The sequence below is a fragment of the Sus scrofa genome, chromosome 2 (assembly GCF_000003025.6).
Source record: "Sus scrofa isolate TJ Tabasco breed Duroc chromosome 2, Sscrofa11.1, whole genome shotgun sequence".
NCBI classification, from domain to species: Eukaryota; Metazoa; Chordata; class Mammalia; order Artiodactyla; family Suidae; genus Sus; species Sus scrofa.
Genome location: NC_010444.4, coordinates 106,792,692 through 106,818,813, shown reverse-complemented (window position 1 = coordinate 106,818,813; position 26,122 = coordinate 106,792,692). Strand labels below are relative to the sequence as shown.

General features: G+C 34.1%; 1 protein-coding gene across 1 annotated transcript in view; it reads left to right on the top strand.

The window, feature by feature from the left end:
* Positions 1–26,122, top strand: part of ST8SIA4 (ST8 alpha-N-acetyl-neuraminide alpha-2,8-sialyltransferase 4) — a 90,976-nt gene that overhangs the window by 26,993 nt on the left and 37,861 nt on the right. Inside the window, 1 exon segment of the mRNA NM_001037322.1 lies at positions 12,150–12,443. Coding sequence (NP_001032399.1) covers positions 12,150–12,443 — 294 coding nt within the window.

The following is a 26,122-nucleotide window of genomic DNA, read 5'->3' as shown; positions in this document are numbered from 1 at the left end:
TGTTGTTGTTGTATGTTTACTCTGAAACATGAAGACCAGTGAGAAATGGTCTAATTAGGTTACATTTCTAATTTTGATGACTTAGCATGAAAGACCAAAGAGAGAATGTCATTTCAATGTGTGACATTTCTACAAGGTACCAGCCATTCTTCAAACTATAGACCAACAAAGCACACTGAATAACAAAATCACAAACACACAGTGGTAACTATGTGAATGGTAACTGTGTCATGGCAAACATTTCATAATATGTACATATATAAATAGCCATGCTGTGCACCTTAAACATACCCACTGTTACTTGTCAATTATATCTTAATAAAGCTAAAAGGAAAAAAACAATTTAAAAATCAAGCAAACACCAAGCTGACTTTATGATGTTTAGCATTTTCTCCAGTTGTGGTTCTTGGACCATGCTGTGAGAACTTTCTTTTATTAAGCACTTATTATGTGCCAAAAATATGTCAAAATATTCTAAAGACAGGTAAACAAGCAGGATACTTGCGATCTTTCCCTAATGGGGGCTGATATCTTAATCCAATATGAATAAGCTTTTAAGTCAGGTAAATCTGATTTCAAGTTCCATCTTTTCCATCTAGTATATATTAATTCTTAAGTGATTAACTTCTCTAATCTCCAGTTTCTTTACATGTAACACAAGGAAAATAATCTCAAGCTTCCCTTTTTTGTGGGTATAGAAATAGTATGTGTGCAGTTGTCTGAAATAAACCCAAACACAAATCAGTTACCAGTAAATTGTAAATCTTTCTTCCTTTTGATGGCTTGGAATTAACGTATTGGTAGTACATTCATGGTGATAAATTATGTCTTGTGATCCAGGTACACAGAAGATATAATATTTGGAATTAAATTGTCTTTCTGGCTAAGCAGTATGTATTCTCCCCTGAAGTGTAATTGAAATAACACTCATCAGAGGGAGTTCCTATCATGGTTCAGCAGTAACAAACCCAACTAGTATCACTGAGGACATGGATTCGATCCCTGGCCTTGCTCAGTGGGTTAAAGGAACTGGCATTGCTGTGAGCCATGATGTAGGTCACAGACACGGCTTGGATCCCACAGTGTGGCTGTGGTTATGGTGCAGGCTAGTGGTTTACAGCTCCAATTTGACCCTAGCCTGGGAACTTCCATATGCCGTGGATGTGGCCTTAAAAAAATATAATACTCATCCGAGAATTTAGAAACTGGGGTCCTCTTGCTGGCCTTTGCCACTAAGTAGAGCTGTGTGATTTTGAACAAGTAATATAACCATTTTGGGTGTCAGTTTCCTGATGTGCCCAATGTAGTTATTGAACTAGATGGACTCAAACTCTTATCTGGTTCTGAAACTCTATAACTATTTTCTTATGATTCAGTAGACAACTTTAGAATAGATCCTGTCAACTTGCATTATTGTTTGAATTATTTTTTTTCCTTCTGGTTGCCTTCTTGTATGAATAAACTTCCTTCTCATCAGTCAACTTGTGGAAATAATATTTTCCACTTAATACTGTATCTTCTAATATGGTTTTTGTTTCCTTCAGTCCTGGAGCATTGACTTTCCTCCTGAGGTATGCAAGCTGGTGTTAAGTCTTAAAATTAGGGGAAAAGTGTCACTTCTTAGCCAAAGAAAAATAAAATTAAATTTTAATGACTCTTACAGATTATTGTAAGTGTGATGATGTCAAGACCTTGGTATGTATAAAATATGTAAAGAAGAACTGGTGTATGCAAGCATTATCAAAAGGGAGAGAAATCGTTTCACATAAACCTCATTTAGTAGTTTTGGGGAAGGGACTCTGACATTTTTCTGGAGAAAAGACCTCCCACTTCCCATAGCTACTTCACTGGCATCGATCAAAATTCTTGGAACCACATGTTGACTTACGCCATTGCTAGAAACGTTTTTTTTAGAATGTAGAAATTTAGTATAGTACCAAATGTTAATAGTGATTATTTTTTAGAGGGAGGCTTACAAGTGTTTTATATTTGAAAAGGAGCTTAACTTCTGTTTTTCTTACCATCTCAGTGTGTGTGAGTGTGTGTGTGTGTGTGTGTGTATTTCCCCTTGACGTGAACACACATACCGTTGTTAAATTGGGAATGAAAACAGTTTCAGCTTTGAAAGTTATAGTAAAAATCTGGAGTATAAATGGGAAGAGTGATACAGTGGGGTCAGATTATAGCTCCAGCACTACCTACATGACATTTAGAATGAAATATGTTTTTTTAACAAACACATAAAAATGCAACTTATAGAGTTTTGTAGTCTAGAGTTCAGAGTATTCTGCCGTTCGTGTCAGGTGTAGTGTGTGTGAGGGCAATGAATATGTATTTTGGATAATCAAAATCATTTGAACCTGCCATATTGGGAAGTAAATTTTGGATTCTTAGTGCTTTAGATTCAAAGATGAATTAAATTCCAGCTCCGAAGATTTGTGTCCAAGCTGAAACTTTTTTTCCTCATTTGTAAAATATGATTACTTGTGATTAATTATATAGATGTTCTTTAAAGTTTGAATAAGTTAGATATGTATAGTATCTGGCATAAGGTAGTAACTGATAGCTCTAATTATACTTAGTGAATTATATAAATGATCCGTCTGAAAAACCACAGTCTCAAATCAAAAGCATGGTTATCCTCTAAAGAACTGAGAGGAATTTTTCTATTATGATTAAAAATTATTTAGGAAAGAAGTTCAAAATTAGGGTCTCATAACTATTTGTTGAGTATTAGTATCACGTTTGGCATAAATGTATGGCCCCTAGATATGATTATTTTAAAAATAAAAGAACACTTATTTGGAACTTAAAAGTGGAAATAGAAACAGTGGTTCCATTAATTTGTTGTCACATTAATTCAACAGGTGTTTTTTCATTCAGCAAACATTTATCGAAGAGCCACTACATGACAAGTTCTGAGGGCTTTAGTAGATATTAGGATATAAAGATAAATGGCATGGCCTGTTGTGTTTGGAGTTTGCATTCTGATGGAGAAGATAAACATGGAGAGAGGAACACTAAAACAGTACAGTAACAACAAAATAGTACATTAACAACAATAATAGAATCAAGAACAAAGCATTACTGCCAGGAAGACAGAAGGAATTAAGTATTCAAATGAATGGAACTAACTTTTAAGGCAGTTCATTTTGGGATGGGAAAATAATTCCCTTTCCAGGATTGTTGAATTTTTAACTGATATTTTTACCCTTATTCTTTGCCTACATCATCTTACCATGGTATTGTGAGGAAGTGTTTTTCATGCTTTTTAGCCTCAGTGATTGTAATCCTTTATAATAATCTCACTTCACTTTTAAACATGTAACTACACATACCTTGCTCCTCACTCTAATTTTTCTAATTTCCTAGACATGATCCTCTATAGAGGTAACTTAAGAAAACTTTTAATGTTTGGAATACTTAATTTGGTTCCTTCAGTACAAAGATATTTCTGATCTATTCTTTAATTATCTGCTGAGAAGATTTCTGTCATAGTTAGTTTTAATATGTAAGAAACTTTTCAGCATATCTCAATATTTTATATGATGTTTGACCAAAAATAGAACATTGTCTTGGTTAAGGAAGAACTAGGAGTTTCATTTATACAAACCACAAACTGAAACTGTAATACTTTGGTAACATAAACAGGGGAGGGTTTCTACCAATTAGAAGAATGCTAAACAGTGTTATATCTTTTTTTCTACTTATCATACTTTTATGGTGTACCAATACTTTTATGGGTGACTTTTGACTTATGGGTGGTTTTAAAAATCAGAACGAGGAGTCCCCATGTGGCTCAGCAGGCTAAGGATCTGGTGTGGTCACTGCAGTGACTCAGGTCTCTGGTGTGGTCACTGCAGTGACTCAGGTCTCTGGTGTGGCAAAGTTTCATCCCCTGGCCCAGGAACTTCCATATGCCTTGAGTGTGACCAAAAAAATCCAAATGAAAACTTCTCTAATCTTCCCTAATTTGTTTTAAATGAGCATGTCTCTGCTCACAGAAAGTACTGGTCACCTACAATAGGGACATCATTGAAACAGATTGTATTTCTTTTTTAATTTAAATAATTCCAACTTTTTAACTTTTAGGATGATTTTTTTATTTTGATGTAATTACCTTCTGAGAGTTAAACATTCTAACAGCTATGCTTTAAATGCTGTTTTTAATTTAACATGTATTTATTAGTAACGTTTCTCTTTCATTTAAAGCACACACCACATCTACTTTCTAGTGATACAGCTTTAATATGTTTAACAGAATGAACAAGTTAAAAATAAAAATTGAGGTGATTGTACAGGGAATGAGAAGATTTGGGGCAGAGCTCACAAACTGACTACCTGGGGGCCCAAATCAGGTGGTAGATTTGCTTTTTTTCTTCGATATTTATCATCACAAGCCCAGGAGAGCCTGTTCCTTTTAACGAGGAAATAGCCAGGCAAAATTATCCATTTTTCAGAGTTAACATCTGGCCTAGAGGCCTATGTGTTTTTAGGACTTGTTTTGAAGCCTAAGCAGCATCCCAAGAAGACTGAGAGATCAAGTACCATTTAAAACAGGTCCTCAGTTCACATACACAGAGTAACCATCATTATGATTATGGTTTGCTTGCATTAAAGTATCAGCCCCATACAAGAAACTAAATATACTCAAGTTCCATTCCTGTTAGAATAAAGATCTAAGTAAATATTTAAAACATTGCAGCAGAAGTAATTCGTTCTGCCCAAAAAATCATGTAAAGCATTGCAGTGGGTATTAACCTTTAAGTTTTAAGGGAAAAATATGACTTTTTAATGTTGGAGCCTAGGATGTCTTGAGGAGGTCATTTCAGGCAGAGGCATCATCATCATAAATAAAGAAACATAGCAAAGTACGTGGAATTGTCTGATGCCACTGGGATCTATGACAGGAACATGTGTAGAGAAAAATTTAAGAATGTAAGGGTAGGGTCAAGTTGGCCTGATATCACTGAAGATTTGGTTAGTTAGAATAATAATGTGATCAAATATGAATATTAACAGAATGATACTATCCTTGAATCAGAAGGATCAACCCAGAGTCCTTGTGTCACAGAACTGGTTAGAGCAATGTTCCTCAATGCTATTGAATAAAGATGCACAGCAAGAAATATGACTTACATCATGATATACTCCTACCATTTCTTCCCCAGCTACCATTACTACACACTCATGTAAATTTGAAACAAGTTCCTATAAAAATTTGTGTATGGAACACTGCATTCATTTTCTGTTATAATCGATACTTTTTCATTCTTTAAAAATTGCTGATGTGTCCCCAAATTTATGATCCAGCAATTGTTTTAGCTAACAGTTTGAAAAATAATCAATTATGAAATTATTGCAATGGTAGCTCAAAAAACAAAAACAAAAACAAAAAAAGGTTGTGGCTAAGCTGAGAAAACATCAATAGAAATAAAAAAGAGAATACATTTGGGAGAAATTTTTTGAGATGAATTTTCAGCGCTGTGTGATGAATCAGATATAGAGGATAAAAGAATTATGGAGATCAAGCTTTTCAGTCAAGTCAAAATGTGACTTTCTGTCAAATAGATTATGAGAAAGATCCACTTAGAATAAATATGATATAATGAATGTGAAGTTGCCCTTGGCCTACCTTATAATACTAGAAGATAAAACATTCATTTTTATTTACTCATCATATGATACTTTCTGAATGCTTGATGGGTATCAGAATACTTAACTCTTCTGAGCATTATGCCAACTGTCTTTCCAGGACCAAGTGTCAAATAAATCACATATACTAAGATAAAAATCATTTTTCAGCCTTGCATTGTACTTCCAAAAAATTAAGAGAAAATATATTTATAGCTAATAAATCAAAATATTTTTGTTTTATTAAACAAGAGAATTAAATGTCAATGCATTGTTGCTGTGAAAAGTTTGATTATATAATCACTAAAAGTTAGAAAACTCTCATGTTTCCCACAGCCACTGTAATGACCACATCGTACATAGTTTATTAACACCATGAATTGCAGAGAGAAAAAGTTAAGGTTTCTCTGCCTTGGTTTCCTGGCGTGGGAGATTAAGGTATAAGCCAAAATATTACATGAATGCTGTTTCTTTTCTTTTAATGCAGAACATAATTTTTAAGAACATAAATTCCATGCTGAATCAGTTCTTCCCCCTATAAGAGAGTAGTAACTGCTCAGCAAGCCCTGATCAGTGGAGTCATCCAGTACCCTGACTAGGACAAGAGTACTTGAAAATACATTCTAAGAATCTTGCTTGTTTTCCCACCCACTTATCTTAAATACGCTAGCAATGAATTTTTACACCAAAAGAATAAACAGGGAATTTCTAAACAGTTGCTATTATTTTTTCTTCACACACCCTTCAGAAAAGTTAAAATGATCCTTTTTGTTACTGTAAAGGAAGGATTTAGAGGGTCTGTTTAATAATGTTCATTCTCTATGCATTTTCAAGGAACTTAACATTTATAATAATTCACATAAATATTAGTCTTGCTACTATATATATTCACTTTTTGTGAGAAAGAAAACAGTCACATGCATGCAAGTTTTTTTGATTTAAGCACAATATATCCATTCCTCAGCATATCTTCCCCTACTCCCCCCTCCAAATTAAGTTACTGAATAATATTTTGCAGTTGTAGCAAATTTTACCCAATGACTGTATTTTGATTTTGACTGAAGTGTGGGAATGACATAGTCTAGCATATTTCTTGTTATTCAGATCTTTGTGTTCTAGAATGAGTTTGTTTTTTTTTTCATTCTGTGATTTCCCTAGAAATAATATGACACTGTTCTTTCCAGCCTTGCCAGTAAAGAAAAAAAAAATGGGTTTGTGGAAAAAAAAAAGAAAAGAAAAAAGAAAAAAAAACCTCTCTTCTGTTTAGTCACTTAGTTTTTTCATGGCGTGTGTCATTTGTATTTATTTCTATCAAGTTGAGGATCTTATTGTTATCAGCAAGCAGAAAAGATGTGTGTTTGTGTATTTTTGTGTTCATGTGCCTTACTAAAAATGCAGATCTTCAACATGATGCTTCATCTCTATTTTTACACTTTACTACATACTGGTATACCACATATAAATCAGCTTAACCCTGTCCTTCATATTTCAAAAAGTCCTATCAATTATCTGTTTAATCCTTTTACCAGCATTTGGAAAACCATTTCCCTCAAGAGATCTGAGGTGTAAGTATTATTTTTATATTTTAGGCATTTAAAACTCTTTGTTTAATTATTTCTCAGAGTTTGGGGGTGTCATCACTGAGTGGCCCTGTATTAATAACGCTTAAGACCAAAGGATAAGGCATCCTTTCTCCTACAGGAATGCTGGGGTGAAGGAGGAACATAGACATTTTCTCTGATTCTGAAAGAAATCAATGTATACATAGTGTCAATTCAAACACTTGGAGTCATTCCAAAATAGTTGTGCTTTTCTTTTATATGCACTATGTCCTTGGACATGTTTCTTAAAAGTTTGACCTAGTTTCTCACCTCTAAGTGGAGATAATGCTACTGTTTATCTCAAAGTATTGCAAAAGTTATTGGTTTCAGGTCTGTTTGGGGCCTGCTGTCCTCGCCTCAAGAAAGTCAGAGAGACTGAGAGGTTGCGTGTCTCAGCTTCCCCTAGAAATTTTGTGAGGGTAACCACAAAGCCTAAGGCAAACCCTGGTATTAGAGATTCTTTGCTCTCTCAGCTTTTCAAGCTCAAAAACAAGAGAGGAGCAGATAGCATCCATGAGCTTCCTCTGGGGGCAGAAAAGAGGTTATCTGCTATTTCATGGTCAGTTGACAAATGTGGTTCCATTGGTAATGACGGTTTGGACTGAGGGATTTCAGCGTTAGTGCAGATAAATACATGAAGAGAAAGGACGTGTTTGGAAAAATCATGTGATTGGAACTTGTCGGAACATTAATGGTGAGAAAGAAGAGCGGTTAGTCTATAATCCACTCGGTGTTGTTTCCTTTTCATTTAATCTATGTTATATGTGTAAAGAAGTTATCAATAACCTCCTGTATCATAATACATGCTCTTTAACCGTAGTAGCACAGATGACTAGTTCCATAGATAGCACAAATGTAAAACACACACCATATAACACACACCATGACGTGAATAACCATGTGGTTAATTGAAAGGGCATTATTTCTGTTACTGATAATAACTGTCAAGATTATAGTCTGGTCATATTGTATCACTGTAAAATAGCACATAGTAAGATAGCTGGGAAAATGTTCTGAGCACTTAGTGTCATATTTAAACAATGAACTCTGAAGGCATATCTGCTGAGCTACTCAAAGAGGGTCCTCCTAGTTTCTTGGACTATTGAGCCATAACTTTAGGGAAATGTGGAGAATGTTGGCAAATCTAAGGGGTATGTCTTACTGAGGAATTCAGTGATCTTGAGGTATTTTACATAGATAATAGACACTTCTCTCCTTAAAAATTAATTGAAATAAAATTGAACGTTTTTTTTTTTTTCAAAAAAACCCCATTGTATACAGCTGTGAAGTAAATGTAAGTACCGTCAGTTCTGCATAACAAGAGTGTTGAGAGGCAACTGCAGCTGGTTTGAGAACAGAGAAGACATTTCAGAGGTCTAGAGTGCAAGTGGAGCAGAGCTAGCTGCAGTCCCAAAGGTTTTTAATCAGCGATGGAAAATAAACACAAACTGAAAATCGAGCAGCTCAGAGTAGACAGGAAGTTTGGCCAACATGCTTAATTCTGTGTATATGTTTTCATGTTTTTGATATGTCAAAATAGTTGGACAGTACGAAAAATTTAATTTGGCTAAAGAAGCAAAACTTGAGTATATTAAATATTCTCATGCGCTCTGAAGTTTTGTCTCATAAAAATCCACCATTTAAAAGCTGAGCAGTCTTCAATTTTATGAGATTTAGAATAACATGTGAAATAATGTATTACTTCATAAATTCTTGCTACACATTGTGGCTACTTTTGCGTATTATAATCCTTCAGAAGATTTTTTTTTAAAGGAAGATGAAGAATATGTGATTGCAAATCTATTCATAATCTTGCTCAATCAGCACTATTGCTGCTAGTAATGCTATGAAGTTCACAACAAATTTACTGAATTGCTGGAGTGCAACACAGCTGGTTGGCTATTTTGGCTTCCTTAATGCTTGCCCTGATTATGTGACATTCAGCTAATTATATGACTAAATATCTAACTCAACCACAGAGAAGTTAATTTACTGGCCACATGTGGACATGATGTTAATCTTTCCTTCTAGTGAAAAAGGAGCCATAGTCACTCCAAGGAAAATGAACAGGGAGGCTTGTGGAACCAGCATAGTTTATATTTTATAGTGTGTCCTTCTGTTGTGCTATTTTCAATACCTCTATTTCTGTCCCTCACAAAGCCTGGTTGGGCTATGCTTAGGTCATATCATAGAAACTTTACAGTAAATCTCAGATGGATCGATTACTCTTTGATCTCCTGGTGCTCTTTCAGTTTGCATCACAGCCATTTAGCATGCTTTGCCCCAAATATGTTGGTTCCTCCCCTGGATCAACCCTATTCTCCAGAAATATATTGTTAGTCTCTTAGTTTCCTTTTGCTTCTGAGGTGGAAAGTCCCTGACTTTCAATACGCAGCATTATTGATGGCTATCTTATTAGCTCTTAAATGACATGTGGCCAGACAGCCCTGTCTCAGAAGCATGCTGAATCAGTCCTAAATGTTAGCAAACATGGGTGTGGAGGGGCTTTTAAATATGTGATAAGGAAAAGTGACAAAATGCATAAAGTAATGAAGTGGTTTTCTTCCCTGAAAAGAATATTCAGTAGGATGTTATTTTGGCTCTCTTTAACAGAGTTGGCTCTGATTATTTTTGAAGTTATAGAGAAAATGAAGCCTAAATACTGTTTTTCTATGGTGGAAATCCTCTGAAAGAATTGCTGAGGAATTGTTACAGCTGGGAGATGAATCTGAAACCGTCTCCCATGACAGGAATATGTTAACTGTCATGTTAACAAGTGTTATCTATTTTTTACCTAAGGAAGAAGCGTCTGTACTAATGTTGGTCAGAATGCATTTTCTCACAGTATCCAAATTCATCCTGTGATCAGCTGGGTTATAATTGCAGACTCTTTTGGAAGGTGATGTGGAGCACATTTTAGGACTTTAAAGATTATTATGTCCTCAATCGTCCACGTGTTCCACTGTCAGATGTTCACTTTGCTTCTGTTCACATGTAGCTGTTCTTTCCCAGGGCAGTACTGTTCCTAATAGTCTTACCATGAGGGGCATGAGTAATAACTAATCTTCATCAGTGCATGGATCATGAATATAGACAAGTAAATACTCTATCATATAATATAGTGGGTGTTATTAAAGTCCTATAACTTGATATTATTCATTTCTCAATAATATGATGTGTTAATTTTTGTTATCTCATCTTCGATAACATAGACTTTGCCTAATTGTGTGAGATGAAAGATATTTGTTGTGTTAGATAAATGTTGTCAGAGATCTAGGAAGCAATAAGATATATTAATTAAGAGAGATAAGAAAGGATATTTAAGCCAGTAATTTTAATAGCAAGGCACATTTACTTTCTAATTTAACTTGTTTGAGAATTTAATATGGCAAAATACACAAGGAAGAGAAATGTGAGAAACTTTCATAATGCAGTCAAACCTGCAAAAATGCAGAAAGAGGCAACTGGTTTATTTTCCCTCCCTTGAAAGGCTGATACAGACAAAGAGAAAGAAAAGAAAAAATTCTATGCGTGTGCGTGCTTGTGTGTGTGAGTGTTTTCAGCAATGTATAGATTGAAAAGATTCAAATCATTTTTTCCAAATTAGCAAATTATTGTTTATTAAAAAATCTCATTTTCACCTACCAACTAATTTAAATTTGCCTTTTAGCAAATTAAAATATTGTAAAATGAAAAAGCTATTTATATGTCAAATCCAAAGGTCTATGTGACAGAATTCGAGAAGTGTCACAAGTTAGTTGAAGATAAAATTCAAGGTGCTTTCCAAAGCTTTCTTGTGATACAGAAATGAAATCAAATTACAAGAATAAAATCAGACCCAGGTACTTTGGAAGGCCCTGGAGCTTCAGTGGCAAGAACAGGGCAACAAATTCTGTCCCCCACACCACAGAGGGCACACGGCCTATTGATAGGGAAAACAGGCATTTTTGAGGATGTCTTCAAAAGGAACAGAAAGATATCTGATCCTGTGGTAAAGGCTTCTGTGCATTAGTTAGCATCTCAAAGAGGCATATTAAATTTGATAACTCCCTTTTCTTACTTTTCTTTCCCATTTAGGATTATGGAAGGCAGTTACAAATATGTTAATGGAAAATGTTATAATGGATTCTATTTTCCCCTTAACCTCAGGGTACAAAAAAGCCATCTCCACTTACTTATGTTTATAAACTTGTCAAAATGACTTAAGCTTGACAAATGGTGTGGATTAGAGTATCAGGTGTAATGTGTTTTACTTTAAGACAGCATGTGGTTTAGACTGCTTACTGCATGGCAGAGTTCTTGTGAATTTACCATCATAAATTCACCTATTAGGACTTCATATCATGTGCTTTTATGAAGATAACAGCTATGAATATTCTTAGACAACAGGTTGAATTAATATAGATGCCAATTTGAGCTCCATTCCTAGGAGTGTACATCCTTATTGAAGACAGTATTCCTGAATGTGTGGTAACTTACTGAAAATGTAATTTTCCGGAGTTCCTGTTGTAGCTCAGCAGGTTAAGAACCCAGCGTAGTCTTCATGAGGAAATGGGTTAGATCCCTGGCCTTGTTCAGTGGGTTAAGGATCTGGCATTGCTGCAAGCTGTGGCATTGGTTGCAGATGCAGCTCAGATCCCGCACTGTGTGGCCATGGTGCAGGCCTCAGCTACGATTCCTATTTGACCCCTAGCCCAGGATCTTTGATATGCCACAGGTGCAGGCCTAAAAAGTAAAAGTAAAAAGAAAGTGTAATTTTACCAGGCGCATTATCCTTTTTTTCCCCCTACTTGGTGAAAAAAAACAAAATACAAGAAAATGTTCATTCTCTGTTCTTTTTTTTCATGCACACCATGTTAGGAGTGAATGTTTCATATTTACTTTTCCTTTGTCTATTCATTTTTTCCTCTTTAGGTGTAATCTAGCCCCTGTGGTGGAGTTTGCTGCAGATGTGGGAACTAAATCAGATTTTATTACCATGAATCCATCAGTTGTACAAAGAGCATTTGGAGGCTTTCGGAATGAAAGTGACAGAGAAAAATTTGTGCACAGACTTTCCATGCTGAATGACAGTGTCCTTTGGATCCCTGCTTTCATGGTCAAAGGAGGAGAGAAGCATGTGGAGTGGGTTAATGCATTAATCCTTAAGAATAAACTGAAAGTGCGAACTGCCTATCCATCACTGAGACTTATTCATGCTGTCAGAGGGTAAGTGTCTGGAAAGGACCAGTCTGTCCTTGGCACAGTGGAACACATAACAATTTTCCTTAGACAGGGAGAAGCTTCGGTGCAATTTCCCAATGGATATATGTTTCTGTTGCTTTATAATGGCTACACTGTTCATTAACTTGAATTTTGTTTATGTGCTGTATTACTTTAGCTCATTCTCTTTCTTAAGCAAATATTTGATTTGAACTTGGTACTTATGTCTGCTCAGGAATGAACTCCTGATTTTTATATTTTGCTGTGTTAAAGAATAGTAATAATTTATAGTAAAATTGATGAATTTGGGATGAGGACACTACCCATAGAAGTATTAATGGCTAGTGGACAATATCATGGAAGATTAGATGTTAATGTAGTTGGGAGGCCTCCTAGTGATAAAAAAGGCTGACTGAGGAAGAATCCTTAATGTTTGCCCCACAGAGCCACAGGTGCCATTTTTGATTAAGTTAACATTTCTCTGAAATTAAAACAAACTCAGAAGTAAGGCCTATGTAAGAGAACTTCCAATCTTGGCTCAGCAGGTTAAGAACCTGACTAATATCCATGAGAATGGGGGTTCAATCCCTGGCTTCACTAACTGGGTTAAGGATCTAGCATTTCCACAAGCTGCAGCCTAGGTCCCAGATGTGGCTTGGATCCCACGATAATGTGGCTGTGGTGTAGGCTGACAGCTACAAGTCCGACTCAACCCCTAGCCTGGGAACTTCCACGTGCTGCAGGTGTAGCCCTAAAAAGAAAAAAAGAAAAAAAAAAAAGGAGACGACCTAAGAAATAGACTCTCTTATTTAAAAAGTGGCAGTGACTAAAACGCCAAATTCCATCATGAATACATATAAATGTGTAAAATACATAACATGAAGGTAAGCAATAATGTATATCTACTGACTGTGTAAAATACATAACATGAAGGTAAGCAATAATGTAATCTACTGACTGTCGATACTATAGATTCACAAACCAAGCAGAGCTGATCATTGCCTTAAAGGAATGCCCAAGCTTTATGATCGAAACTGAGGCATGAACAGCTAGCTAAGGCATAAATAAATGACAAGGGGATATAGCCTGAAGTGTAAAATTGGTTCCTTAGGTTGGCAAAGAAATGTTAAAAACCTAATATTTGAACTAAACTCTAAAAGCAGAAAGCCATTTTTTAAAATTTCAAAGAGATTGTCGGGGAAAAGAGGGACAGGGGAAACCAGAAGGAAATGTTTTTGCCTCATTAGAGCAAACTGAGGCAAGGACATAATTAAGTACACTGTGAATTTGTGGAATAATGGAGTCCACTGTGGAGCACGGGAAAAAATAATTTGTGATCTGGTTAGGAAGATAATCAATTTTGTCCTTTATGAAGCACAATTAGATATGTGGATTTAGGAGAGTAAATCTTATAAATACAGATAGTATTGACAAAGGAGAGGTACGAAGACCATTTGAGCTTTTTGATTAATTAACTCATAAAATGATAAAGATATAGAGCAAAATCAGTGGACATGGAAAGGATGGACACGTTAAGGGGACCGATTAAATACAATGGCTTGAAGTCCTAAAAGAAAAAGCTTTCCAAACCCAGACTTATAAATTGTTTGCTTCTTATACTGTAAGTGGGACTGGGCTAATATATTTTCATTTTGTTTTGTTTTATTATTGAGGTATTTTCCTTCAGGGATTTTACCGTTTCCTTGTTTAAGCCTTGAGACAGTTTTTTGGGCTGTTATTCTATACACAAATTTCATTCTAATAATTAAATCATGGTTATTCAACATTCATTTTCTTGACATTTAACATGAAGTTTCAACAAAGCAAGATAAAAATATTCATTTGGGGGATAAATAATTTTGTAAGTTACAGATTCCTGATAATTACAATTTGAGTCTGAAAAAAGAAAGGTATATTCTTATTAGAGTATAACTTCATAACATGTTGTGCTAGGAACGCATCTTATTTTTCATTTATTTTTAGTTCTTTTTTGACTACATGTATTGCAAATATTTTTCTCAATCTGTAGTTTGCTTTTCACTCTCTTAATGGTGTCTTTGGATAAGCATGAGTTTAATTTTAAACAAAATCTAATTGGTCGCTATTTTTCTTCAATGTTTAAAAATTGTGGCAAAGCACACCTAATATAAAATTTACCATCTCAACCATTTTTTTAGTGTACAATTTAGTGGTATTAACTACCACTCATTGACTTCCATGCATATCCACAACTCTTTCCTCTTGAAAAACCAAAACTCTCTACCTATTAAACAATCACTCCCCATTCCCTTCTTCCCCAGGTTGCTGGCAATCCCCATTCTACTGTCTTTATGGTTTTGACTACTCTAAGTACTTTATATAAGTGGAATCATACAGTATTTATCTTTTTATGATTGGCTTATTTCACTTGTTATAATGTCCTTCATTATTTCTTATAGTATTTTTCCACTTATGTTTTATTTTGTTTGACGTTAGTCTAACCACTCCTGTTCTTATATTATTATTATCTTTTTTTTTTTTTTAGGTTTTTGTGCATGTGTGTGTATGCTGAAACATTTGAATTTCTTTCTCATTTCCTTCATGTATATTTTAGAACTATTCCCTTTTTTAGTGTTGAATTGAATAATATTTCATTGTTTGAGTGTACAAGTTTATTCACTCACGTATTTCTTCCAAGTTTTGGCAGTTAGGAATAAAGCCGCTAGAAACATCTCTGTGGAGGTTTAGTGGCGGATGGAGTTTTCAGCTTATTTGGGTAAATACCAAGGAATATGATAGCTGGATCCTATGATAAGTGTATATTTAGTTTTGTAAGAAATTAAATTATTCATGGACTTGGAGAAGAGACTTGTGGCTGCCTGATGGGAGGGGGAGGGAGTGGGAGGGATTGGGAGCTTGGGCTTATCAGACACAACTTAGAATAGATTTACAAGGAGATCCTGCTGAATAGCATTGAGAACTTTATCTAGATACTCATGTTGCAACAGAAGAAAGGGTGGGGGAAAAACTGTAATTGTAATGCATACATGTAAGGATAACCTGACCCCCTTGCTGTACAGTGGGAAAATTAAAAAAAAAAAAAAAATTAAATTATTTTCCAAAGTGCCTGTAACATTTTACATTCCCGCTAGTAATGAATAAGAGTTCTTATTGTTCCACATCAGCAGCAGCATTTGGGGTTTTCAGTGTTCTGGATTTTGATCCTTCTAATACGTATATAGTGATATTTAATGGGTTTTTTTTTTTTATTTCTCTGATGACATGATCTGGAGCATCTTTTAATATGCTTATTTGCCATTTTTAGCTCTTTAGTGAGATGTCTATTGAAGTCTTTGGCTCTTTTTTTTTTAATCACGTTGTTGATTTTCGTATTGGAGAGGGTTTTTTTTGTATATTTTGGATTACTGTCATTTACAGATATGTCTTCTGCAAAGATTTTCTCCCAGACTGTGGCTTGTCTTTTCATTCTGTTGACATTATCTTAATGAAGCCCACCTTATCAATTTCTTCTTTCATTGATTGTGCCTTTGAAATATTCTATCTAAAAAGTCATCACCAAACCCAAAGTTTTGAGTGTCTCATATGTTACCTTCTAAGTGTTGTATAGTTTTGCATTCTACACTTAGATCTGTGATCCATTCTGAGTTAATGTTTGTGAACTATCTGTGCCTAGTTTTTTTTTTTTTAATGGGAGTGACCAGTAGTTCCTGTACCAATTGTTGAAAAGACTCTTTGCTGCATTATATTGCCTTTGCTTCTTTCTCAGATATTAGTTGACTCATTATGTGGGTTTATTTCTGGGCTCTTTATCTGTTTGATCTGTTTGTCTGTTTGATCTGTTTGTCTGTTCTCTGCCAACACCATATTGTCCTGATTACTGTAGCCTTATACTAAGTCTCGAAGTTGAGTAATGTCGGTCCTCTTTGTTTCTGTCCATCAATATTGTGTTAATTATTCTGGATCTTTATATCTCTATGTAAACTTTGGAATTAGTACTTTTGTTCCTTAGACTCTGGTTTATATTTCTCCATTCACTAACAATAGCAAAATATGTAGTAAGAAGCATGGCTGAAATAGAGGATTTTCAATAAATGAGAATCCAGATAGTATTATATATTAACTCATATAGGCTTTTCACATTTATTTTAAACAGAGAAAGTCCGGAAGCTTTTACTAATTAGTTTATCAATATTCTCCTTTTATTTTTTTGTCTTTTCTTCCATGACCTTTATAAATATAAACAACTTTACTCTTTCCTAAGCATTTTATTCCAAAGAGCAAAGCCAAACTTCTGTCTACTGGTGAGGGTAGTGATATGCTTTCTCTTGATTACTGTACTTTAGGTGTTTTTGACAAGATTTACTTTGAATTCTCCAGAGAGAACTTAACTTGCTACTTTCCATGTTTTCTACATATTTCCCCTCAAGGTCAAGTGATTGAGTTCTCAACTGTGGCCCGGGATATAAAAGTAGCTCTAGATTTGCCTTTCCCCTTTCAAATATGTTGGAAATTTTTACACGTAGTGTATGTGGAAGGTAATTTCATGTATGGAACTAATGAAATTAATACAGTAATGCATGCAAATGTAGCATTTTGACATAATGTTTTTACTGTACAAAGTTACTACAACTCAGAAAGAAAATAAGGAAGTGGGAATGTTGATGAAACAAAGATTCATAAGATATGAAAACAAAAGCAAACTCCCCAAAGATCTATTCTTTAAGTGTCTTTTTTACATATCTCTGAAACCCTGTGGTTAATACAATTCAGGAAAATAGTTTAGAAAATTTCATCTCCTCTGTTGATTACTAGAGTTTGTTGTCTATCACGAAAGGGCTTTCATGGAATCCATGTGTTTTAGGGTGCAGATAATCACACTGTTAAAATGTGAAGCCCTTTCCAAATACTGCAGTTAGAGGTAGAAAGTTTAAATGATTTGGAGAGCAAAAAGGTCCTTGAACACAACAAGAATACTTTAGTTTTCATATCCTCAAGCTTCATTATTTAAAGTTTTTCCTCCTGAAAATTATGGCGGCTTACCAACTTAAAGCATCCATTTAATTGTAGGTTTTTCTAAACTCTAAAAATATAACCATCAAACACAAAACTCAATTATGTTTTAGTATATGGTGATTCTTCCCAAACCATATTAATTAAAACAAGAGGGTAAAATATTGCTAATTCTACTTCTAAAACAATCTTAATAAATAATCAGAAGGTAATCTAACAGGGACAAATAAAATGTATAGTTACAAATTAAAGTGAATACATGAATGTATTACACTGGCTTGGGATTGTTAGCTTTTAGTTGGTATTTATTCAGAAGTCTCGCATGTCTAATATTATTATTATTTTTAAAATTTCCTTGTGAAAAATAAAAAATTTCATAAGACTTTAAGAATGAAGATGGAATTTTGGAACTTTAAAACGACTTGCTGAAACATTAAAAATGTAACTACAGGATATAAAAATGAATATTTATTCTTTATACATTAGTAACAAAATTATCAATGTATAATCTAAAATCTGAAAAAAATTTAATACATGGCAATTTAATAAACAATTTTAAATTATTATATAAGATGTATTAAATATATTTTTATAAAATCCTCTTTTTATATTTACTGTAATTTGACTCATAATAGCCATTGCTATTTTTCATAATGGGATGGTTATATTTTATTTTCCCATTTTTTTTAACATGGAGTAAAAAAAATTTAAACAGCACACCAGGTAGATCCTCAGTTCCACTACCAATTACCATAGATAATTTCTTAAGAATTCTTCTAGGACATAGATAAATAAATGAGCATATTTTAAAATTATACTTTATGTGCATAAACATATTATAAGTAAACTGTAGGTTCTAGATTAGAACCATGTACTCTTATGTATTTTTTCCTTTCCTTTTTACAATATTTATTTTTATGGCATATGGTTGATTTACAATGTCATGTTAATTTCAGGTGTACAGCATGGGAAAAGAATCTGAAAAACAATGTTTTTTTTTTTTTTTTTAGAATCACAAAATCAAAATATTTATTGATTTTTTTTTGCACATGACACTGTTAAAACATTCCTGCTACACCAGAACTGCTCCCCTGGAGCTTAATCAAAAACAGTCAACATTAATTGTAGACCCAATAATTAGAGCCTTATGTCAAAGGCAGACTTTGTATCTTTAGATATATCTTCTGAAAGAAAAAGCTGGAGAGGCAAGATCAACATTAAATAACATGGAAGTATACTCCTGGCCACCTCTCCTCCAGCTTTTGCAAGGAACCCCCTGTGGCTAGAATCAAAACCAATGCCCCATAGGCTAAAAGTAATGAAGAAATCTTAATCTCTAATTCCCTGATGGACACAGAGGATTCTTTTTGTGGGCAACATGGAGCTGAGTGTTCCTCCAACATAGATTAGAGATGGCACCTAAAATTCTGTAACTTTATTGGTAGTATCAGATAGCCCTTTCCCAGCCTCATAGAAATTCCAGTGGGACAACTAACTGCTCCTCAAAATGTGCTTAAGTCCTCCATCAAGTTTCACAACTTCTGGTTGGTATCTATATCCACATCCACTGCACAGCACTGCTCAGTGCATCAGGAAGGCTAGGAAAATTTAACTAACTAAATATATGGGATAAGGAACTAAAAGACAGGAAGGGAAAAGAAGAGCAGAATAAGGTGCCACAGACATGGGGAAACAAGTTTCTAACATAGTTGAACAGGAGGAAGAGAATTTTGGATCCAAATGGAACAAGGGAAGGCAGGCACTAAATTCTAAATGAACCGGGGTACAGAAATGAAAGTCAACAAGATCATTATATAGTTACAATCCAAGAGCTCAAGAAAGGTGGAATTTAAGCTTTAATTTTTTTTTTCCTTCTCTAGTTTTTTCTTTGGTAACCTAGCCCAAGATCACTGGAATTCAGGTTTTTCATGAGACTCTATCTCAAATACCTGAAGACCTATCTCCCAAACTGATGTTTATCTGAGAGTTTGAAATTCACAGCATTTTGTCTTAACCGGCCTTGATTTTTCTTACCTTATTGATGAATCCTTTTCCTGAAAGAGTATTTTGTAGCAGAGCATATCAAGCTTTCTAGAGAGTACTGGGGTCACTACTAAACCTTGATTCTGATTTTATTTCTCAGGGTTTTATTGTTCCTTGGCAAGAAACAACTGGCTATTTGTACCTTAATGTTGAATTCTGTCAGTACCTGTCATTCACTCTGCTTATGCTGAGTATCAGCACTACAGGGGGTTGGAATGAGAGAAAAGCACAAAACTCTAAATGTTGATTCTTAGATTTCAACCTCAATCCAGTAATCTCATAACCCTCTCTTGGTTCTAAGCCAGTCTTTGGACTCAGTGAGTGCGAGCTAGATTGTGCCTTTCCCTGAGTGTGATGTGTTACACCGAAATCTCTGTAGACTGTGTACATATAGAACTGCAGCTTGCAGGAGTGTACATTCATGGGTGGCTGATTTATCAGCTTGTATTCTCACTTAACATTTTGATTAGGGTGAACTACTTGTCAATCAAAAAAAACGACAATCAATTTAGGAAAATAGAAAGTAATATTTTAAAATGAAACCATTGACATTTTCCTTTGAATTGGTACCTTCTTTTGTCACAGAATGCATGCTTTTTTGAAGTTTATACTTTGGGGGCTTTGTTTTCATAGTTCTCATCTATGTTCTAACACTCTTTTCTCCATCCCAGTATTTATACTCAAAAGCTTAATTGGTTTAAACTTCGTATTTGTTTGTAATTAGCTCTGGAAAAAATATTCAAACACTTATATTGAATCCTTTGCCTCTTGGCAAATATAATAAACTACTCTTAAAGTATTGAAACCAAAAATAAACTATCTGCCTTAATCATTTTATAAATTTTTATGATCCATTAGTTTTATTATTTTAATTCTACTTTAACAAAAATGATGTATTTTCCCTAGTTTGTCATCACACTCTAATTATTAATTTGTTTTAATATAAATATTCATATAATAGGGACTATGCTCATTTAATTGATGATCTAATAAACTTTGTATTAATCAAGATATATACATGGATTGAGGATTTACTGGTGATCATTGAGACTGATGAAAATATGTAGCATTCTGTAATATTACCTTCATAGTTAATAATTCTAAAGTTGTCCAACAATCTTATAAACAAACATTTTCACCAAAATGATTTTTAAGGGAAATATAAGTTCAGTTCATATAGGTTTTAAAAATTTTTTAGTCCTTCTTTTGACTTTATCTTTTAGTTGAGAATGCATGTGCTACCCTTGTATTTCACAGATCTTCTGAAGTGTTTTTTATTTGAAGGATAATCTAATGGCTGCAAAAGAAATGTGCAAGACTGTGATTAGTTGACTATATGCAGCTGCTTTAAATTTGCTTGGAATTAAGAAGTTTCAGTTGATATGCTCAGTACCCTTATGACCTATAACAATGTTTCTCAAACTGGAGGTCACAGATGTATTTTGCAGATACTGAGAAAAAGTATTCTTATTTTCTTTAAAATGTGTTTTTATATTGATCCAAACTGAGAATACTGGCTTACAAAGGTCAAAGGTAAAAACAAACTCCTCTTATTCTGACCATAGACAAGACTGTTTACATCCTTGAGTCCCAGATTTGTATCCTTTAGAATGTGGGTATTGACATAAATAGTCATTTAGATTCCTTTGGACTCTGAGTTTCACTGATTCTGTACTATAATTGTTCTTACATAAATATTCAAAACATCACAACAAATATTTGTACTTAATTTTCATAAACATCCTCAGGAATATCTTTTCTATAATCTAAAGTAGGTTCATTTAACTTTTGATCATCATGATAACTGAGGCAGCTTACTAAAATATTCCTGCTTGAAAGTCATTTGTCTGGGAATTTTGATATACTTCAAGACCATTATTAAGCTAACCCACCCTCATCTAAATGTTTCCTATTCATAGGAGAAGACACTCACATGCAAACACACAAATATGTGTATTGCATGTGTATATTATTTTTACAAACATAGAAAGATATATAGAAGTGATAAGTATATATATCATGGGGTGATTTATTCTATTGAATTATTCTTTCTTTGTATTTCTATAATTATTAAATTTTTAAATAGCATAGATTTTTCTATAAATGCAAATTATGTAAAATTATTTCTGGGGTAGTTTGTTGCATATATGAAAAATAAAAGTAGTGTACATATATGCTATATATACTCTCAAAACACAGCATTTACTATGCTGTTAATACCCTAATCTATATTTATAAACTATATAAGGTAAAATACACATATATAAATAATATAATGTAATATAATACACTGTTATTATATGCTTAACAATTTATTCCATGCAAGTTGGCAAATTGCTTTGCTAGACCTTTTGCACGTCAAACACAGTACCAATAATATATTGACTTATAATGTTGATACATTGTTGATTTATATTCAACTTGTCCTCATTTGGATTTTCAAAAATCAAATTTGCCATGCTTACTATACAGCAGAACTCTCCCACTTTATTTTGCTATTTTGGATTTAGTTCTAGTAATTTCATCTTGTGTTTGGAGACTATTCCTTTACACTATTACTGTGACTAAGTAACCTTTGTAATATTTTCTCTTATTCAAAATATAATATACTCTAATCTATATAGTTCATGCCCAATATACTTATTTTTTTCGTTTTTGTCACTAAGTAAAATTATGCTTAACAATGAAGATAGCACTTACTATGTCCCCCTAAGTTTCCCAGGGTTTTGCTGAATCGTTGACATTTTCTTTTGCCATGCAGCCTGTAAACTAACTGTATGCTTAATTCACAATGTCATGATCAAGGTCATAATTCCTAGTTGTGTATTTCCATGCACGAATGAATGCCAAGCCTTACAGAAATTATATCAAGTGACATCACTAGCTCACCTCTTATATCTGTACTGTCAGTCTGTTGTAAAATATTTCATTGGTCAAGTATATCTTTCTATTAAAAGAAAAGACATAATTTTTCATGTGATTCTTACAAATAAATAGACTACTTTCATACATTTCCAGCATCAGCCTTTCCCCCAGTTTTAAGGTTAATACAAAAATACCATATTTCAGAACTTAGTTAATTGACTCATCTTTCAGGTATGAAAGTTTGTCAATTTTAAATGAGTGTGAATTATAAAAATTAAGGTGATCCTCTGCAAGCTGAATTCATGTGAATGGAATTTGCTTGCAGAAGAGGTTGCATAAGACCAGGCTCCAAACAGAATCCCCAGTAAAAGTATAGGCTGAAATAGACCACTCATAGACTTCAGGAAATTTGAGTTTATCTCTGTTATTCAAACGGGTTGTTTTGGAGTATTGAATCAACTAAAGTTGCAGAAGGAAAAACAATTTTAAAGAACAACTTTGAAAATGAACAAATTCACTCCAAATGCTTTCTGAAAATGGCTTACTTGTTTTAAATTTAGTCTTATGCCAAAAACATTCCCATATGGTTTCCATTTTGACTAATGAGCAACACAGCTGTAATATTTCTTTATAAAACATGTGTCCTTCTTTAATGCTTTTGAGTAGCTGTCTAGCTGCATAATAGGTATTCTAAACCTCATGATATTTCCATGATGGAATATTTCTTCCCTTACCGGGGCCTCTGATATCTTTCTGCATTGCACTTTTTCTAGATATCTTAATCCAGTTAACCTTGAGTCATAGTAGTATTTCCTAGCAGCTCCTATCATTCATATTTCATTCTAGAATGTGAAAATATAAATGGCTTATAGCTGAGAAGTCATTCACAGATGTATGAGTCAAATAGGACCTCATGGGAAACAGAGCTGCCAGCCTGTCTTTAGCCAACATGTTTTCCAATTCTTGGTTTTCTCTCATTGAGACTAAAAACCTTTAAGTATCTAGAGTATCTTCTGAGGAGTGGGGAAGACTTCTTGGCATTCAGTTGACATTGACATAACCTGGATTTTCTCCTTGATGTGCATTTTTTCCTCTTCTCCACCTGGATCGTTTCTACTCCTTCTTCCATTTAAAGCTAAGCTCCTGTTGGATACAATTGCTCACTCTTGCCCCTTTCTCTGAAATTGACCTCCACAAGTGATATATGATTTGAATAGAACATATATCCCTTGTGAACATACATTCTCTATATTCTCTTCACAAGGGATGTGTTTTGAATAGAACAGTCATCATAATGTATGATTATTGTTCATTTTATTTTCTGTCTTTTTATATTGTAAATTTCTTGAGAAAAAAAAGGTAGATTTATTCATCCTTTTATATACCTAAGAATAAAGTATGAAAACCTGGTACTTGTTAGGGTAAGGGCTCGGGCCCAGGTGGAAGGGGGTAGAGAATGGAGTCATGAAAAAAGGGCAAAGTTCTGATGAAAAAAGACTTGGAAGCTTGGTAGGGTTAGTTTCATTTATTTATTTATTTATTTGTCTTTTTGCCTTTTCTAGGGCCGCTCCGTGGCATATGAAGATGCCCAGGCTAGGAGTCTAATTGAAGCTGTAGCCGCCGGCCTACACCAGAGCCACAGCAACACAGGATCCAAGCTACGTCTGCGACCTACACCACAGCTCAGGGCAACACGGATCCTTAACCCACTGAGCAAGGTCATGGATCGAACCCGCAACCTCATGGTTCCTAGTCAGATTTGTTAACCATTGAGCCACGACAGGAACTCCAGGGTTAGTTTTTAGAGCAATCAAAGAAGTAGGGCAGCAAACAGAATGGAAAGAAGGTATTTTTTTTTTTAAGATACTTTATTGTTTGTATTGAAGTATAGTTGATTTACAATTTTGTGTTAATTTCTGCTGTACAGCAAAGTGATGCAGTTTTACATATATATTCATACCTCATTCAGTATTCCATTATGGTTTATCATAGAATTTTTGACTATAGTTCCCTGTACTATACAGTTGGACCTTGTTACCCTTTCTACATATAATAGTTTGCATCTGCTAACCCCAGACTCCCACTCCATCCCTCCTCTACCTTTCTTCCCCTTGGCAACTGTAAGTCTGTTCTCTATGTCTATGACTCTCTTTCTGTTTTATAGCTTAATTATTTTGTGTTATAATTTAGATTCCACATGTATGTGATATCATATGGTATTTGTCTTTGTCTTTTTGACTTCATTTAGTAAGATAATTTCTAGGTCTATCTGTGTTACTGCAGGTGGCATTATTTCATTCTTCTTATGGCTGAGTAGTATTCCATTGTATATATGTACCATATATATGTTTATATGTACCACATCTTCTTTAGCCACTCATCTATCTATGGACATTTATGTTGTTTCCATGTCTTGGTTATTGTGAATAGTGCTGCAATGAACATTAGGGTGTATGTATCTTTTTGAACTATGGTTTTCTTTGGATATATGCCCAGGATTTGGATTACTGGATCATATGACAACTCTATTTTTAGCTTTGTGAGGAAATTTCATACTGTTTTCTATAATGGCTACACCAATTTATATTCCCACCAACAGTGTAGGACAGTTCCTTTTTCTCCAAACCCTCCCCAGCATTTGTTATTTATAGAGTTTTTAAAAATTTTTTAAATTTTTAAAGCAATTTTTAAAAAATTTTTATTATTACTTTTTAATAGTTATTTCCCCAATATGATTTTTTTTTTTTTTTACTATGCAGCATGATGACCCAAATGGAGCATGATAATTTGAGAAAATACAGACTTTTTAAATGATGGCTATCCTGACTGCCATGAGGCGGTACCTCATTGTAGTTTTGCCTTAGATTTCTCTAATACTAATGCTGTTGAGCAGTTTTTAATGTGCCTATTGACCATCTGTAAGTCTTGGAGAAATGTCTATTTAGTTCTTTTGCCCATTGTTCAACTGGGACTTTTGTTGTTGTTGAGTGGTATGAGTTGTTTGTATATTTTGGAAATTAAGCCCTATTGTCACATCATATGCAAATATTTTCACCCATTCAATTGCTTCTGTATAAGATTTCCTTTGCTCTGCAAAAGCTTCTAAGTTTGATTATTTTACTTTTATTTCTGTTGTCTTAGGAGACTGACCTAAGAAAGCATTGGTACAATTTATGTCAGAGAATGTTTTGCCTATAAATGTTTTGCCTGTGTTTTCTTCTAGGAGTTTTATGGTGTTATGTCTAATGTTCAAGTCTTTAAGCTGCTTTGAGTTTATTTTTGAATATGGTACGAGGGTGTATTCTAACTTCATTGATTTATATGAAGCTGTCCAAGTAGGAAAGGGTTTTTTTCCTGTAAATCTGGATACCACTGGAAATCATAGTAACCATTCAGCTTATGTTGAAACAGAAGGAAAACATGCCGATTAGGAGAGTTTGAATCTCAAATGACAAGGATAGAATGTGGATAATTTGTCTTTCCAGCAATTAATTAATCAACTGACCCATAAAGAACCAACTTGTGCCCAGTATTCACAAAATTGTAAAAGCAAGGCTTACTAAATTTTACCTGCCTAAGGTATTGCTAGAATAAAAATATGAGAATAAGTTCCAATTAAAAAGTAAATGGATCATAATAATGAAGTGTGACACTTGGGAACATCCGCACTGAACATCTTGCAGATTTATCCTGGCCACCTGGGAAAATTGCCTTAGTTCCATAACATAGTAACTTAGCATTATCACTTGATTGTTATCTTTCAAAAT